Below are 16,007 nucleotides of genomic sequence, written 5' to 3' on the forward strand. Positions count from 1 at the left end.
ATTCCTGTAAGAGGATCGGGGCCGACCAGCACTCACCAGCCCGAGAGGCTTGTATGCTCACCCGCCAGGGCGGGTGGGGGCTGGGAGCTGAGGCTCAGGCTTCAGTTGGATCGCAGGGAGACGACTGGCGGCGAGAACACAGCCTGAAGGGGTTAGTGCACCACGGCTATCCGGGAGGGAGTCCGGGGAAAAGTCTGGACCTGCCAAAGAGGCAAGAGACTTTTTCTTCCCTCTTTGTTTCCTGGTGCGCAGGGAGAGGGGATTAAGAGCACTGCTTAAAGGAGCACCAGAGACCCGCAGGAGCCGCGGCTATCAGCGCGGACCCCAGAGATGAGCATGAGACACTAAGGCTGCTGCTGCTGCCGCCACCAAGAAGCCTGTGTTCGAGCACAGGTCACTATCCACACCTCCCTTCTGAGGAGCCTGTGCAGCCCGCCACTGCCAGGGTCCCGGGATCCAGGGACAACTTCCCCGGGAGAATGCACGACGCGCCTCAGGCTGGTGCAACGTCCTGCTGGCCTCTGCAGCCGCAGGCTCGCCCCGCACTCCATGCCCCTCCCTCCCCCCGGCCTGAGTGAGCCAGAGCCCCCGACTCAGCAGCTCCTTTAACCCCGTCCTTTCTGAGCGAAGAACAGATGCCCTCCGGGGACCTACACACAGAGGCGGGGCCTAATCCAAAACTGAGCCCCAGGAGCTGTGCCAACAAAGAAGAGAAAGGGAAATCTCTCCCAGCAGCCTCAGAATCAGCCGATTAAATCTCTGCAATCAACTTGATGTACCCTGCATCGGTGGAATACCTGAATAGACAACGAATCATCCCAAATTGAGGAGGTGGACTTTGAGAGCAAGATTTATTATTTTTTGCCCTTTTCCTCTTTTTGTGAGTGTGTATGTGTATGCTTCTGTGTGAGATTTTGTCTGTACAGCTTTGTTTCACCATTTGTCCTAGGGTTCTGTCTATCCATTTTTTTTTTGACTTAAAAAAATTTTTCTTCTTAATAATTATTTTTTATTTTAATAACTTCATTTTATCTTACTTTATTTTATTTTATCCTCTTTCTTTCTTATTTTCTTTCCTTCTTTCTTCCTTCCTTCCTCCCTCCTTCCCTCCTTTCTACTTTTACTCCCTTTTATTCTGAGCCATGTAGGTGAAAGGCTCTTGGAGCTGCAGCCAGGAGTCAGTGCTGTGCCTGAGGTGGAAGAGCCAAGTTCAGGTCACTAGTCCACAGAAGACCTCCCAGCTACACATAATATCAAATGGCGAAAATCTCCCAGAGATCTCCATCTCAACACCAACACCCAGCTTCACTCAACGAAGAGCAACCTACATTGCTGGACACCCTGTGCCAAATAAATAGCAAGACAGGAACACAATCCCACCCATTAGCAGAAAGGCTGCCTAAAATCATAATAAGGCCACACACACCCCAAAACACACCACCAGACATGCACCTGCCCACTAGAAAGACAAGATCCAGCCTCATCCACCAGAACACAGGCACTAGTCACCTCTACCAGGAAGTCTACACAACCCACTGAACCAACTTTAGCCACTGGGGACAGACACCAAAAACAACAGGAACGACAAACCTGCAGCCTGCGAAAAGGAGACCCCAAACACAGTAAGGTAAGCAAAATGAGAAGACAGAAAAACACACGGCAGATGAAGGAGCAAGATAAAAACCCACCAGACCTAACAAATGAAGAGGAAATAGGCAGTCTACCTGAAAAAGAATTCAGAAAAATGATAGTAAAGGTGATCCAAAATCTTGGAAACAGAATAGAGAAAATGCAAGAAACATTTAACAAGGACCTAGAAGAACTAAAGAGTAAACAAGTAATGATGAACTACACAATAAGTGAAATTAAAAATACTCTAGAAGGGATCAATAGCAGAATAACTGAGGTAGAAGAACGGATAAATGACCTGGAAGATAAAATAGTGGAAATAACTACTGCACAGCGTAATAAAGAAAAAGAATCAAAAGAACTAAGACAGTCTCAGAGACCTCTGGGACAACATTAAACGCACCAACATTCAAATTTAGGGGTCCCAGAAGAAGAAGGGAAAAAGAAAGGGACTGAGAAAATATTTGAAGAGATTATAGTTGAAAACTTCCCTAATATGGGAAAGGAAATAGTTAATTAAGTCCAAAAAGCACAGAGAGTCCCAAACAGGATAAATCCAAGGAGAAACACGCCAAGACACATATTAATCAAACTGTCAAAAATTAAATACAAAGAAAACATATTAAAAGCAGCAAGGGAAAAACAACAAATAACACACAAGGGAATCCCCATAAGGTTAACAGCTGATCTTTCAGCAGAAACTCTGCAAGCCAGAAGGAACTGGCAGGACATATTTAAAGTGATGAAGGAGAAAAACCTACAACCAAGATTACTCTACCCAGCAAGGATCTCATTCAGATTTGATGGAGAAATTACAATCTTTAGAGACAAGCAAAAGCTGAGAGAGTTCAGCACCACCAAACCAGCTTTACAACAAATGCTAAAGGAACTTCTCTAGGCAAGAAACACAAGAGAAGGAAAAGACCTACAATAACAAACCCAAAACAATTAAGAAAATGGGAATAGGAACATACATATCGATAATTACCTTAAATGTAAATGGATTAAATGCTCCCACCAAAAGACACAGACTGGCTGAATGGATACAAAAACAAGACCCGTATATATGCTGTCTACAAGAGACCCACTTCAGACCTAGAGACACATACAGACTGAAAGTAAGGGGATGGAAAAAGATATTCCACGCAAATGGAAACCAAAAGAAAGCTGGCACAGCAATTCTCATATCAGACAAAATAGACTTTAAAATAAAGACTATTAGAAGAGACAAAGAATGACACTACATAATGATCAAGGGATCGATCCAAAAGAAGATATAACAATTGTAAATATTTATGCACCCAACATAGGAGCACCTCAATACATAAGGCAAATACTAACAGCCAGTAAAGGGGAAATTGACAGTAACACATTCATAGTAGGGGACTTTAACACCCCACTTTCACCAATAGACAGATCATCCAAAATGAAAATAAATAAGGAAACACAAGCTTTAAATGATACATTAAACAAGATGGACTTGTTTGATGTTTGGTATTTATAGGACATTCCATCCCAGAAAAACAGAATACACATTTTTCTCAAGTGCTCATGGAACATTCTCCAGGATAGATCATATCTTGAGTCACAAATCAAGCCTTGGTAAATTTAAGAAAATTGAAATTGTATCAAGTATCTTTTCTGACCAGAACGCTATGAGACTAGATATCAATTACAGGAAAAGATCTGTAAAAAACACGAACACATGGATGCTAAACAATACATACTTAATTATGAAGTGATCACTGCAGAAATCAAAGAGGAAATCAAAAAATACCTAGAAACAAATGACAATGGAGACATGACGACCCAAAACCTATGGGATGCAGCAAAAGCAGTTCTAAGAGGGAAGTTCATAGCAATACAATCCTACCTTAAGAAACAGGAAACATCTCGAATAAACACCTAACCTTGCACCTAAAGCAATTAGATAAAGAAGAACAAAAACACCCCAAAGTTAGCAGAGGAAAGAAATCATAAAGGTCAGATCAGAAATAAATGAAAAGGAAATGAAGGAAACGAGAGCAAATATCAATAAAACTAAAAGATGGTTCCTTGAGAAGGTAAACAAAATTGATAAACCATTAGCCAGACTCATCAAAAAAAAAGGGAGAAGACTCAAATCAATAGAATTGGAAATGAAAAAGGAGAAGTAACAATTGACACTGCAAAAATACAAAGGATCATGAGAGATTAATACAAGCAACTCTATGCCAATAAAATGGACAACCTGGAAGAAAGGGACAAATTCTTAGAAATGCACAACCTGCCGAGACTGAATCAGGAAGAAATAGAAAATATAAACAGACCAATCACAAGCACTGAAATTGAAACTGTGATTAAAAATTTTCCAACAAACAAAAGCCCAGGACCAGATGGCTTCACAGGCGAATTCTATTAAACATTTAGAGAAGAGCTAACACCTATCCTTCTCAAACTCTTCCAAAGTATAGCAGAGGGAGGAACACTCCCAAACTCATTCTACGAGACCACCATCACCCTGACACCAAAACCAGACAAAGATGTCACAAAGAAAGAAAACTACAGGCCAATATACTGATGAACATAGATGCAAAAATCCTCCACAAAATACTAGCAAACAGAATCCAACAGCACATTAAAAGGATCCTACACCATGATTAAGTGGGGTTTATTCCAGGAATGCAAGGATTCTTCAATATACGCAAATCAATCAATGTGATAAACAATATTAAGAAACTGAAGGAGAAAAACCATATGATCATCTGAATAGATGCAGAGCAAGCTTTCAACAAAATTCAACACCCATTTATGATAAAAATCCTGCAGAAAGTAGGCATAGAGGGAACTTTCCTCAACATAATAAAGGCCATATATGACAAACCCACAGCCAACATCATCCTCAATGGTGAATAACTGAAAGCATTCCCACTAAGATCAGGAAGAAGACAAGGTTGCCCACTCTCACCACTCTTATTCAACATAGTTTTGGAAGTTTTAGCCACAGCAATCAGAGAAGAAAAGGAATCCAAATCGGAGAAGAAGAAGTAAAGCTGTCACTGTTTGCAGATGACATGATACTATACATAGAGAATCCTAAAGATGCTACCAGAAAACTACTAGAGCTAATCAATGAATTTGGTAAAGTAGCAGGATACAAAATTAATGCACAGAAATCTCTGGCATTCCTATACACTAATGATGAAAAATCTGAAAGTGAAATCAAGAAAACACTCCCATTTGCAACAAAAAGAATACAATATCTAGGAATAAATCTACCTAAGGAGACAAAAGACCTGTATGCAGAAAATTATAAGACACTGATGAAAGAAATTAAAGATGATATAACTAGATGGAGAGACATACCATGTTCTTGGATTGGAAGAATGAACATTGTGAAAATGACTCTACTACCCAAAGCAATCTACAGATTCAATGCAATCCCTATCAAACTATCACTGGCATTTTTCACAGAACTAGAACAAAAAATTTCACAATTTGTATGGAAACACAAAGGACTCCGAATAGCTAAAGCAATCTTGAGAACGAAAAATGGAGCTGGAGGAATCAGGCTCCCTGACCTCAGACTATACTACAAAGCTACAGTAATCAAGACAGTATGGTACTGGCACAAAAACAGAAAGATAGATCAATGGATCAGGATAGAAAGCCCAGAGATAAACCCACGCACATATGGTCACCTTATCTTTGATAAAGGAGGCAGGAATGTACAGTGGAGAAAGGACAGCCTCTTCAATAAGTGGTGGTGGGAAAACTGGACAGGTACATGTAAAAGTATGAGATTAGATCACTCCCTAACACCATGCACAAAAATAAGCTCAAAATGGATTAAAGGCCTAAATGTAAGGCCAGAAACTATCAAACTCTTAGAGGAAAACATAGGCAGAACACTCTATGACATAAATCACAGCAAGATCCTTTTTGACTCACCTCCTAGAGAAATGGAAATAAAAACAAAAATAAACAATGGGACCTAATGAAACTTAGAAGCTTTTGCACAGCAAAGGAAACCATAAACAAGACCAAAAGACAACCCTCAGAATGGGAGAAAATATTTGCAAATGAAGCAACTGACAAAGGATTAATCTCCAAAATTTACAGAAAACGCTTGCTGACCCCTGCCTGAATAATGGTGTCTTTTACATGTCCTTAATGAAGCAGAAGTATAAACTAGTTACCTTATAGGTACAGATAGTCAACTTCCTCTTCCTGGTTTCAGTATTTCTCTGCAGCAATGTATTACACATCTGGAAAACCTGCTGCATGACAGCATCTTGTCTCAGGTCATCGCGGCCCTTCAGAATAATCAAAACACAAATAACTAAGTGTAGTTCATTTTATTATAAAATCACACGAAGAGTCATCCGAGGACAGCCAAAGGGAACTTAGAAATCAATCCGAGGATTGTGCTCCTCATAATAGTCTCTTAAATAATTAAGACCTAATACTATTCTTTCATTTAGAATAAGCTATACCACTGGGTAGGCAGACCAATTTAGAAATAAGAAGTTTTCCCCCACTTGCTGCTTTTGTAATTAAAATAATTGGAATCCCTCCACTTGAGGGCACACTGTAAAATACAAGTGTAGAAGAGCACTGTTGTTCCTCTACTACTTCCCAGCAAGGCCCAAAGAGCTTAAGAGCAGAGTAAGGGAGGAATGCTGTTGCTTTCTGATACATTTAATAGCACTTAGCACAGTGCCAGACTCAGGATATTGAGGCAAGGGCCTTCAACTTGAACTATTCAAAAAAATAAGCTACACTCACCAGAAATCTTTTTTCCCATAACAAGCAGGTTGATTGTTAATCTCATCATGTCTGTACATGTTAAAAGTATTCTTTTACTTCAACCAACTATTATAATAAGGCTGGTCTTTCAGAGAGACAAAAAAATGAGGAAAAGCATTCTGCTTCTAGAAAACAATATATTTCTAGTTTATGTTTTCCTTATTCAGAATAAAAATAAAGACCCAGGGCTTCCCTGGTGGTGCAGTGGCTGAGAGTCCGCCTGCCGATGCAGGGGACATGGGTTCGTGCCCCGGTCCGGGATGATCCCACGTGCCTCGGAGTGGCTGGACCCGTGGGCCATGGCCACTGGGCCTGCGCGCCCAGAGCCTGTGCTCCACAATGGGAGGGGCTGCAGCGGTGAGAGGCCCGCATACCGCAAAAAACAATAAAAAAATAAAGACCCAAAGTAGGAAGAAAATATCAACTAAAGTTTTCTATTTGACTTTTTTCATTAAAAACAAAAGGAAAATCTCACCTTGACAAGCTGTCTCCTTTCCTTGCCATCAGAACCCAAACAATCTATTATTTTTGGTAAATTTAAACCTCCTGCTAAACGAAATTCTGCTTTAAATGACTGTATAGTCACCAGATTTCCATATTCCCCCGTGGGGTCCACCTAATAAAATGTATAAATATGACAATAGCTCAGATACACAATTTGCATTTAAAGAAAAATGAATTATAAATGACAATTTTAATATTAAACAGAGGAATGAATGACAATGTGCTGTTGGTTAAGAACTGAAGTGGTAACTTTATAAATGAAAGAAAGAAGATCTGACATTGGAAAGGCTTTAAAAACTGCCATAGATAAAATTTACCTCCCTAAACATCTCTTAATAAAAGTAGGGCATACAAAGTTAGAATAGTGTTACTGAAAAACTACTGAAAAACCCTGGTTCAGGTCTTGCCACTGACCTGTATATGTTAAGTCATCTGTATAAATTAAGTCATCTCCTCACAAAAACAAGGTAAATTTTAGAAAAATATGGAGAGGAGTTTTCTTGGTTGTAATTGCTAAATCTGGCATTTTCAGGAAATATTCAGCTAAATAATTTGCTGATAGGTTAATCCACATGATGAAGCTACATTGCAAATCAAACAACTACAGATATTAAACACTAAACTACAAACTCAAAGGAGAGATTTTACAATGTAGTTAAAATGATCATTTTCTAAACTGTAACCTTTATCATTACATATATCCCTGGCAACACCATACTTCTAACAATAAAAGACCATCAGGACATAGCCGAAAGTGTCATGTATATTATAGTCAATTTAATATTGTAATACATATTGTATTATTTAATACCGTAATACATCACAGTCAATACATTCTAATGCATACAGAATTTTTAAAACCAGTATAAAACAATTAGGGACTTTCTTGCTCAGTTAAAACTTAATTTTGGCATAAACACATGAAATCTTTCCTTCTTCTGGCCAATAAAAATAAGTCTATAGACTTCTTCATAAGAAAGATGAAAGCTGTAAAAATGAAGGCAAAAGAAAAGAAAGCAGGAGAGGACTTTGTATATTTTAATTCTTGGGCAAAGGGAATCCAATAAAGAAAAAAAACTATAGGCTGAGGACTCCCCTGTGGTCCAGTGGCTGAGAATCCACCTTCCAATGCAGGGGATGTGGGTTCGATCCTTGATTGGGGAACTAAGATCCCACATGCCATGGGGCAACTAAGCCCGCACACTCTAGAGTCTGCGTGCCACAACTAGAGAGCCTGTGCACCGGGACTAGAGAGAAGCCCACACTCCGCAATTAAGAGCCTGCGTGCCACAAAGAAAGATCCCGCATGCCACAACTAAGACCTGATGCAACCAAATAAATAAATATTAAAAACAAAACAAACTATAGGTTGAAACAAGTGAAACTGCCAATATTTAACCAATTTTGACCTACAAAAAAAGGCTATTTCAAATGGTTTAACCTACTAAAGAGTAATTTAGCTTAATTAAAAAATCAGGGGCTTCCCTGGTGGCACAGTGGTTGAGGGTCTGCCTGCCAATGCAGGGGACACGGGTTCGAGCCCTGGTCTGGGAGGATCCCACGTGCCGCGGAGCAACTAGGCCCGTGAGCCACAATTACTGAGCCTGCGCGTCTGGAGCCTGTGCTCCGCAACAAGAGAGGCCGCGATAGTGAGAGGCCCGCGCACCGCGATGAAGAGTGGCCCCCACTTGCCGCAACTAGAGAAAGCCCTCGCACAGAAACGAAGACCCAACACAGTCAAAAAATAAATAAATTATTTAATTAAAAAATAATCAAAACAGTTAATGGTAGATTACCTTAATTTCCATAGTAGGAACAACAACATCTTCTAAATTTTTAAGTTTGATAATGGGCTGGTCTGCCGGAATACTTATGCCTTCTGTATTTAAAATAAAGAGGTTTCAGTGACAACTGCAAATTGAGGAATAGTACTGAAGGTAAAGCAGGAGAATTCAGCATGTACCATAAACCCAAACTGTGGCTAATCTGTGGTTCAGGCCCTGATTTAGAAATGAAGACCAAGGGCTCAGGACACAATGCCACTCAAGGTCAGGGCATAACAATGGTTAACATGGCTTACAAATGAATTTGCAGGTTACCTGGCGCTGGTAACTAGACCAGATTTACCTGAGGGGTCAAATCGAGCAACTTAAGATAATTATATACAGTGTAAATAGCACATAGATAATGTACTCCTGTCATATTACTATTAAATCTGACTAAAGGACATGACAATAGTCTTTGTTTGCTTAGAGAGGAACACTATGAGAAGCCTCATTCTTATTTTAAAATAATACAAATTTAAATGTGAAGATATGATTCTGAACAGAAAAAAGAATACAATTATTAAAGTATGGGGAGAGAGATACAAATAACCAAATATTATAGCAGCTTATAATTATTTAAATAGACACAGCAAGAAGAATAATGGAGAAAATGATAAGGTCTTCCCATTTTTAAGTCCTAGAGTGCAGTCACCTATTATCAGTTCCACAAAAAGATATTAAGTAAAAAAGTGACTGGAGGGGTGTTGAAGCTATTATACAAAAATTAAGTTTTGAATCATGTGTAAGTTGTAATCATCAGGACATTCACATCTATAATTAATGTGTGTGAGTTGAACAGATTTACATTATTAAGCTCTATAATTAATACATCCCTACAGAGAATAACACAGCAAGAAGGCAACACTCATTCTTTCAAACTGCATACTTCTCTGAGCCTTCCACTGAGTGGCATCTAAATTTGCTAGTATAATGTAAGCATCACAAAGTGCCTCAACACTTCTGACCATCTGAGGTCTCCTGCTTCTCATAGTACGTATTATTTTGTTTGCAGCCTCGGTTCGATCCTATTAATAAAAAACAAACAAAAAATATTACATAAGCAAATACCCAAGACTTAAACTTTTCAGAGTTATAATAACAAAAGGAAAAGTAATTTATGCACAAAGCTAGACAATGGAAGGACTATAATCCCTCAGAGACCAAGTCATCTTATTATGAATGAAATACATCAAAGATATAATAATCTCAAGAGTAAATGACTTGGGTGCCTTGTAAAATTTATTTTTTCTTTGCTCATTGCTCTGAGGAAAAAAGGTAAAAATACTTTTGGTATTTCTTATGCTTTGAGAAATATTCAGGAGTTTTCAACCAATTTTAGGTAGCATCACAATAACAAAGGATTTACAATCTGAATACTGTCAAGAACACACACTCCTAGAATTCCTGAGACTTAAGAAAGGAATATTTTGGGAAAAAATGAATATTACAATTCAAAAAGGTATGCATGTTCAATCCAGATACCTCATCAAGCTGAGAGCTTTGTTTAGGTGCATTTTTAGTTATTCTACTCCTTCTTGCTGCCTCTGGTTTGGTCAAAAATTCATCTTTGTTTGCATTTGCTAAAGCCAGTATAATAAACAAAGTATGATGAGGGTGATCCATTGAAATTCTAGAGATGAGCTGTCATAAAATTAAGAACTGTTAGTTTTATGGAAACCAAAAAAAAAGAAAATCCTTTTAAATTTTGCTTAACATTAAGATATGTGTTACTGTACTAGATGCTGCCGTGGGTGGACTGTGTGAGTATGGGTATGTATGAGAGAGAGAGAGACAGAAGTACATGAGGAATAAGAAAGAGAAAGAAATTGAGTAACTTATGTGGAGCATGAGAGGAGACAAAAGGGAATCTTTATTCTTGCCCTTATATATATATATATATATATATATATATATAGCATAATAAATATGAGTGACTAAACTTTTTTTGTATTGCCACTTCCTGGAGTGGAACAGTAGTATATAATAATATAAAAGAAAAGCAACTGTGGTTTGATTTTCAGGTTTACTTACATTATTGAGGACTTCATGAAATCCTAGGCCTCCCATCATCTTAGTCCCCATTCTAGCAGCCAATTGGTACATAAGAGGCAAAAATTTATATGATGGAATCTTCATTCCATCTCTCTACCATTAAAAAGAACACAAAATTAAAAAAACAATGCATGTCAAATAGTCTCACAACTAAGCAAATAAATTATTCTAAGAAAATGCTCCTCTACTAGTATAATCATCTAGCAGATATTAAATAAAATTTCACTAATCACATATTTTTACTTATCATTTATCTTAAAGTCTAGATTGATTCACTGGTCAGTCATAATATTTGAACCTAAATCAAACTGTATTCAGAACTGGAATACTTGGCACTGCTCATATTCCAGTGAATCCAAGGAGAACAAATGTGGATCTAAGGACTATTGTAATCTTGACTCCTGAGAAGTCAGTGTGAATAACAGGGAATAACTATTTTTCCCTACATGCTAAAAGTAACAGGATTTAATGTACATTAGTAGCAGAGGTTGGTTGTATCATTCTCTTCAGCCAGAAGAACCATTTTACTTCTAAGCTTCAAACTGATTGCCAATATATACCTTGCCAACATAACTTTAATATTAGGTGTCATCAATAAAACCTAAGATTTTTTAAATAAAAATTTACAAAATACTGCCACTTTAATGTTTTCTTAAAATCTTTTTTTCCATTTACAAAAATAATTTACCATAAAAAATCCCAGAAAAGAATTAAAGCAGGGGAAAAATACCCAACCTGTGATCACATCATTTTTAATTGCTTTCTAAATCTCCCAGTCTAGCATTCTGAGTACTTTCCTATGGTGATTGCAAAGATATAGGAAAAGACTGACCTAAATTCTCTCATAGCCACATAAACCTACATCATTAGAGCTAATTAAGTACCTACGTGTAGAGCCCTGAACCAAGTGCCAAGGATACAAAGTATACAAAATCCATGACATTGAGGGGCTTATGTCTAAACTTTTAAAGCACAGGCTAGAATATTGGGTTGAAAAAGAACACTTGCCTTCATCATGCCATTGACTTCAGAAACTCCAGAATTTTCAAGCCAGAGGGAACAAAGACGGAATATCCACGTATCATGCCCTTCTCCACTTAATAAGCAATTGATGTAATTTTCAACTGCCTTACATAAGAAACGTTTACGATCTTCTTTCAATGCATGGAGTGCACATTCATCCAACTCCAGCTCTCGCTGAACCTTTACTGTGTACCTTACATTGGATAATTAAAGCAAAACACAAAAGCCATCAAATTTTATAGAACTACAACATCATATAAGATATACAAAGTAAATAAAAAATCTGGTGTCCACCTTAGGAGAAAAAGCAAAATTCTAAGAATTATAAAGGGGAACAAACTTAGTTTTGTCTTAAAGTAAGTTTGTGCAACTCAAAAGCTATCTTAGGCAACCAAAGACAAAGTGGACTCTATCCAAGGTATTTCGTGAATGTTATTCTCTACTTACACTAAAATATATTGACCAAAAGCAGGTTTGAATAAAGGATTTAATGACATCAAAATAGGTAACTCCTATTTAATTTCAACACCTATCTCTTCTTCAACTGTGATACCAACAAACAAACTAAAAAAAGCAAAACAAGAAGCTAACATCAATATACTTTACAATTAGCTTAGAACCAGAGCATGAATTCTTATCTGGTTCTCTATACCTGTATATATACTGTATATCTGTATATCGTGTCACTTGTAGACCCCTAGTTACCTGTTGGTCTGAATTTTATGTTCCCTAAGAAGGCCAACTTCCTCTTTAGCTCTTTTCAGGAGAGCTTGCTTGTTTTCAAATTCTGACGATTTCATGTAGTTTTCAATTCTTTGGTACTGAGTATCTGAGAACCGTGCTAATGAGAGAAATGCCTTCATTTTTCCATTTCTGAGCCCATCATTGCTTTCTCCATCATAATTTCCAGCAACTTCCACTGCCTTCAAGAAAAAACAATACATTTATATATTTACAGATACTAAATACATCTAAAGAATTACTCAGATCAAAGAAATATCCACACTAAAGTTTAATTTATATATATGTATATAAGCTAAATTATATGAAGTACAGTATTTTCTTGACTTTGCAAAACAACTTTGACATGGCAGAAATAACCAAAATAGCTAATATTTGCAAAGAACAGTGCAAAAACAAAAAGCTCTATAAAAGTTTTTAAAAATCATATTATGGGGGGCTTCCCTGGTGGCGCAGTGGTTGAGAGTCCGCCTGCCGATACAGGGGGACACGGGTTCGTGCCCCGGTCTGGGAGATCCCACATGCTACGGAGCGGCTGGGCCCGTGAGCCATGGTCGCTGAGCCTGCGCATTGGAGCCTGTGCTCTGCAATGGGAGAGGCCACAACAGTGAGAGGCCCGTGTACCGCAAAAAAAAAAAAAAAAAAAAAAAAAATCATATTATGCTTTTCATGTTCATTTATTTAGTGAAGTAGCTATTTCTAAAATTAGCTAAACTAAATAAGAGGGAGAAACAGGAAGGTCAAAAGCAGTAGTAGCACTGGAGTCCCAGTCCTACTTGTAGTGTTGGGCTACAAATGAATAATAAAGGTTGACTTGCATATTACTTAATCACCTATTTTTACAAATAAGTTAAGTGGAGAAATTATCAGAAACTTAGCTTAGAACCAGAGTAGTTTAAAGAGTAGCTGGTGATGGGGGTAAAGAGAAGACACATTTGGGCTTACTTTCCAAACATGCTCCTTCTTTTGTAACATTGTTTCATTCTGCCCTGAAGAGTATACAGAGCTACAACAGTAATAATATTTAGAAAAGTGAAGTCATGCTTTTATTTGCCTTTGAAATACATCTGAGCCCAATAAAAACATCAAATGTGTTCAAGCTAAACAACTCTCTTAAGGGCTGCTCAAAAATCTTACCTTTTCTAGATAGGTCTGCATGATGACTGCAGGATTTTCTAAGCAAGTTTCTGCTAACCAGGTGCCACAAACCCTCAGACATTCTGTGTATATTAGTTTTAGGTTGGGATCATTCTGTATATGAAAGCAAAATCTTAAAATGTAATTCATTATCATGACTATATAAAAGAATCATCCACGTAGGGGGAAAAAAGCAGGTTAAAAATGTCTTTCCTCATTTGCTTTTACCTTACAACTATTTTAATAATTCCAAATATGTAGGTTTATAAAATAATCATTCTCTACTGTTTATTATTATTACTATTATCAGAGCAACTCACATTTATTGAGTACTTTCATATGCTAGGCATTTCTACCAGCTTTATGTATAGTAACTCATTTAATCCTTAAAAGAACCCTATGAAATAAGTACTATTGTTATCCTTAATTAGAAAACTACAACTGAGGTCAAAGAGAGTAGGTAACTCCCTGGAGTCCACATTGTTAAGCAATATTTAAACAACATATCATATGAGTTCCCAGGGCTTTGGTATAATGATGAATTCTCTAGTGATGGAGGATGTAATATAAGTTTCCATTATCCAAAAGTACAAAAAGTTGATATTCACCAAGTAGGTTTATGTCAGAGGGACATCATTGTGTCCAAACCTTTAAAACACTTCATGATTCCTACAAATGCTGCTACTTTGCCCATCATATGCTGGAGATAGAGTTGAAGAAGCAACCAAGTTTACAATAACTAATATAGGTAATGTTAGATAAAATATTAGACATGATGTTTTCAAGGTATTTGGATTAGCAACCCAATTATTCCAACTTGCTTTTTTCTAAACGTTTTGTTCTCTTATGCATTTCCTCTTCCATTTTTTTTGTCATTTCAAATTTATAGTATCTATTTCATCTTTGTTTCCCACATACTGTAGAAAGTTTAAAAAACTGAGGCTTATCACTGGGATAGATTAACCGACAACAAGATGGACTGATAGAAATGCTATAAATAGGAAAAATGAATACTTTCTAAACTTCTTTTACAAATATTAATTTTCAAGACTCCTTTTAACAATTTCTTGTTCATGGGTCAAAGCTTTAATAAAAGTTTTAATAAAATTGGTAATTACTTTAAATTTTATTTTAAATATTTTAATGCACAGTCATTTTTCTTATAACAGTAAAATACGAATTTGGCCAATAGAAAAAAAGTGAACCTCTGTACAACTGGCACCCAGCTTCTTGATCATTTGCTTGAGAATACTCAGGGCAAGACTCTGTTCCTTTTTTGCCCAGAATACTTGTGCTTCCTCCAGCTGCCACTCAGAGACTCCACAACTAGCTGAATTATACTGTTTAATTTGAAATATTGCCCTTTCAGGAAGCTGAAATGAAAATGACAAATAAGAATAAATACTTTTACTATTACTAATACTACCACTACTATTACTAATAAAAGCAGTTACTACCATTCACTGAGGACTTGACTATTTGTCAGGACTGTCTTAAGTGCATCTCTGATTGCCTTCCCCAGGCCCGATGTCGGCCTATCTGTTTTTCTCTTTATATAAAGACATCTATCTAATTATGTGTGTTTATACACAGTATATAAAATTGCTGACTTGTTATAAATACAATGAGTAAGTTAGGTAGCTTCTCATTTTTTTAACCAGGCAATTGAGGTTTAGAGACGGTGAGTACCTTGTTCAAGGCTCAAACTCAGGTCTAATTCCAAAATGGGAAATCTTAAACAATTATGCTATACAATGTTTTAATAGCAATCTCTGTCTCTCAATGACATTTCTTTTTTACTTATGCTTTCTATTTTCTGGGTAATAAAAGGCAAGGTCAAGAGGTGAGATGACATAGTCTTAAATCTGATTACCTGAGTGTTCTTGAAAGTTCGGGCTAATACAGATAGTTCTACAAGATGCTTGGTGAGAATATCCTTAAGACACTCTCTTTGCGAGTTTTCCATTTCCTTTTCCATCAAGATCTCCAAAATGACTGTGCGTAGAGCCATTATAGGCTCCTGAAAACTAAAATCACTGTCTTTGAGAAGCTGGGAATGTTTCCACCACTTAATGTATACTTCAGAGGGCTGCCTATCTGTTATTGATCTGAAAGCCAAATCACAGAATTCACATAAGAGAAATGAAAAAAAACCACAAAAAACCCTGCTAATATGCAGGTTCTGAAACTTAAGATTTAATAAACACAAAGGAATTTTTTTTTTTTTTTAATTGACAAATACAGGCAGTGGGCCAGATTTGGCCCGCGGGCTATAGTTTACCTACCCTTGACCTGGTCCAACATTTT

At 37.2% G+C, this 16,007-nt stretch overlaps 1 protein-coding gene across 2 annotated transcripts in view; it reads right to left on the reverse strand.

Annotated features, from left to right (window-relative positions):
• The window catches only part of ATM (ATM serine/threonine kinase), a 140,176-nt gene that overhangs the window by 23,876 nt on the left and 100,293 nt on the right, over nucleotides 1–16,007 (reverse strand). For both annotated transcript variants that reach the window (XM_060018006.1, XM_060018005.1), the window contains 11 exons: nucleotides 15,574–15,808; nucleotides 14,906–15,073; nucleotides 13,701–13,814; nucleotides 12,528–12,745; nucleotides 11,808–12,015; nucleotides 10,779–10,892; nucleotides 10,230–10,388; nucleotides 9,634–9,772; nucleotides 8,718–8,800; nucleotides 6,893–7,033; nucleotides 5,808–5,924 (listed from right to left, as the gene is read on the reverse strand). In XM_060018006.1, the coding sequence (XP_059873989.1) occupies nucleotides 5,808–5,924; nucleotides 6,893–7,033; nucleotides 8,718–8,800; nucleotides 9,634–9,772; nucleotides 10,230–10,388; nucleotides 10,779–10,892; nucleotides 11,808–12,015; nucleotides 12,528–12,745; nucleotides 13,701–13,814; nucleotides 14,906–15,073; nucleotides 15,574–15,808 (1,696 nt within the window). The remainder of the gene's footprint in view (nucleotides 1–5,807; nucleotides 5,925–6,892; nucleotides 7,034–8,717; nucleotides 8,801–9,633; nucleotides 9,773–10,229; nucleotides 10,389–10,778; nucleotides 10,893–11,807; nucleotides 12,016–12,527; nucleotides 12,746–13,700; nucleotides 13,815–14,905; nucleotides 15,074–15,573; nucleotides 15,809–16,007) is intronic.

The sequence above is a fragment of the Delphinus delphis genome, chromosome 8 (genome assembly GCF_949987515.2).
Source record: "Delphinus delphis chromosome 8, mDelDel1.2, whole genome shotgun sequence".
NCBI classification, from domain to species: Eukaryota; Metazoa; Chordata; class Mammalia; order Artiodactyla; family Delphinidae; genus Delphinus; species Delphinus delphis.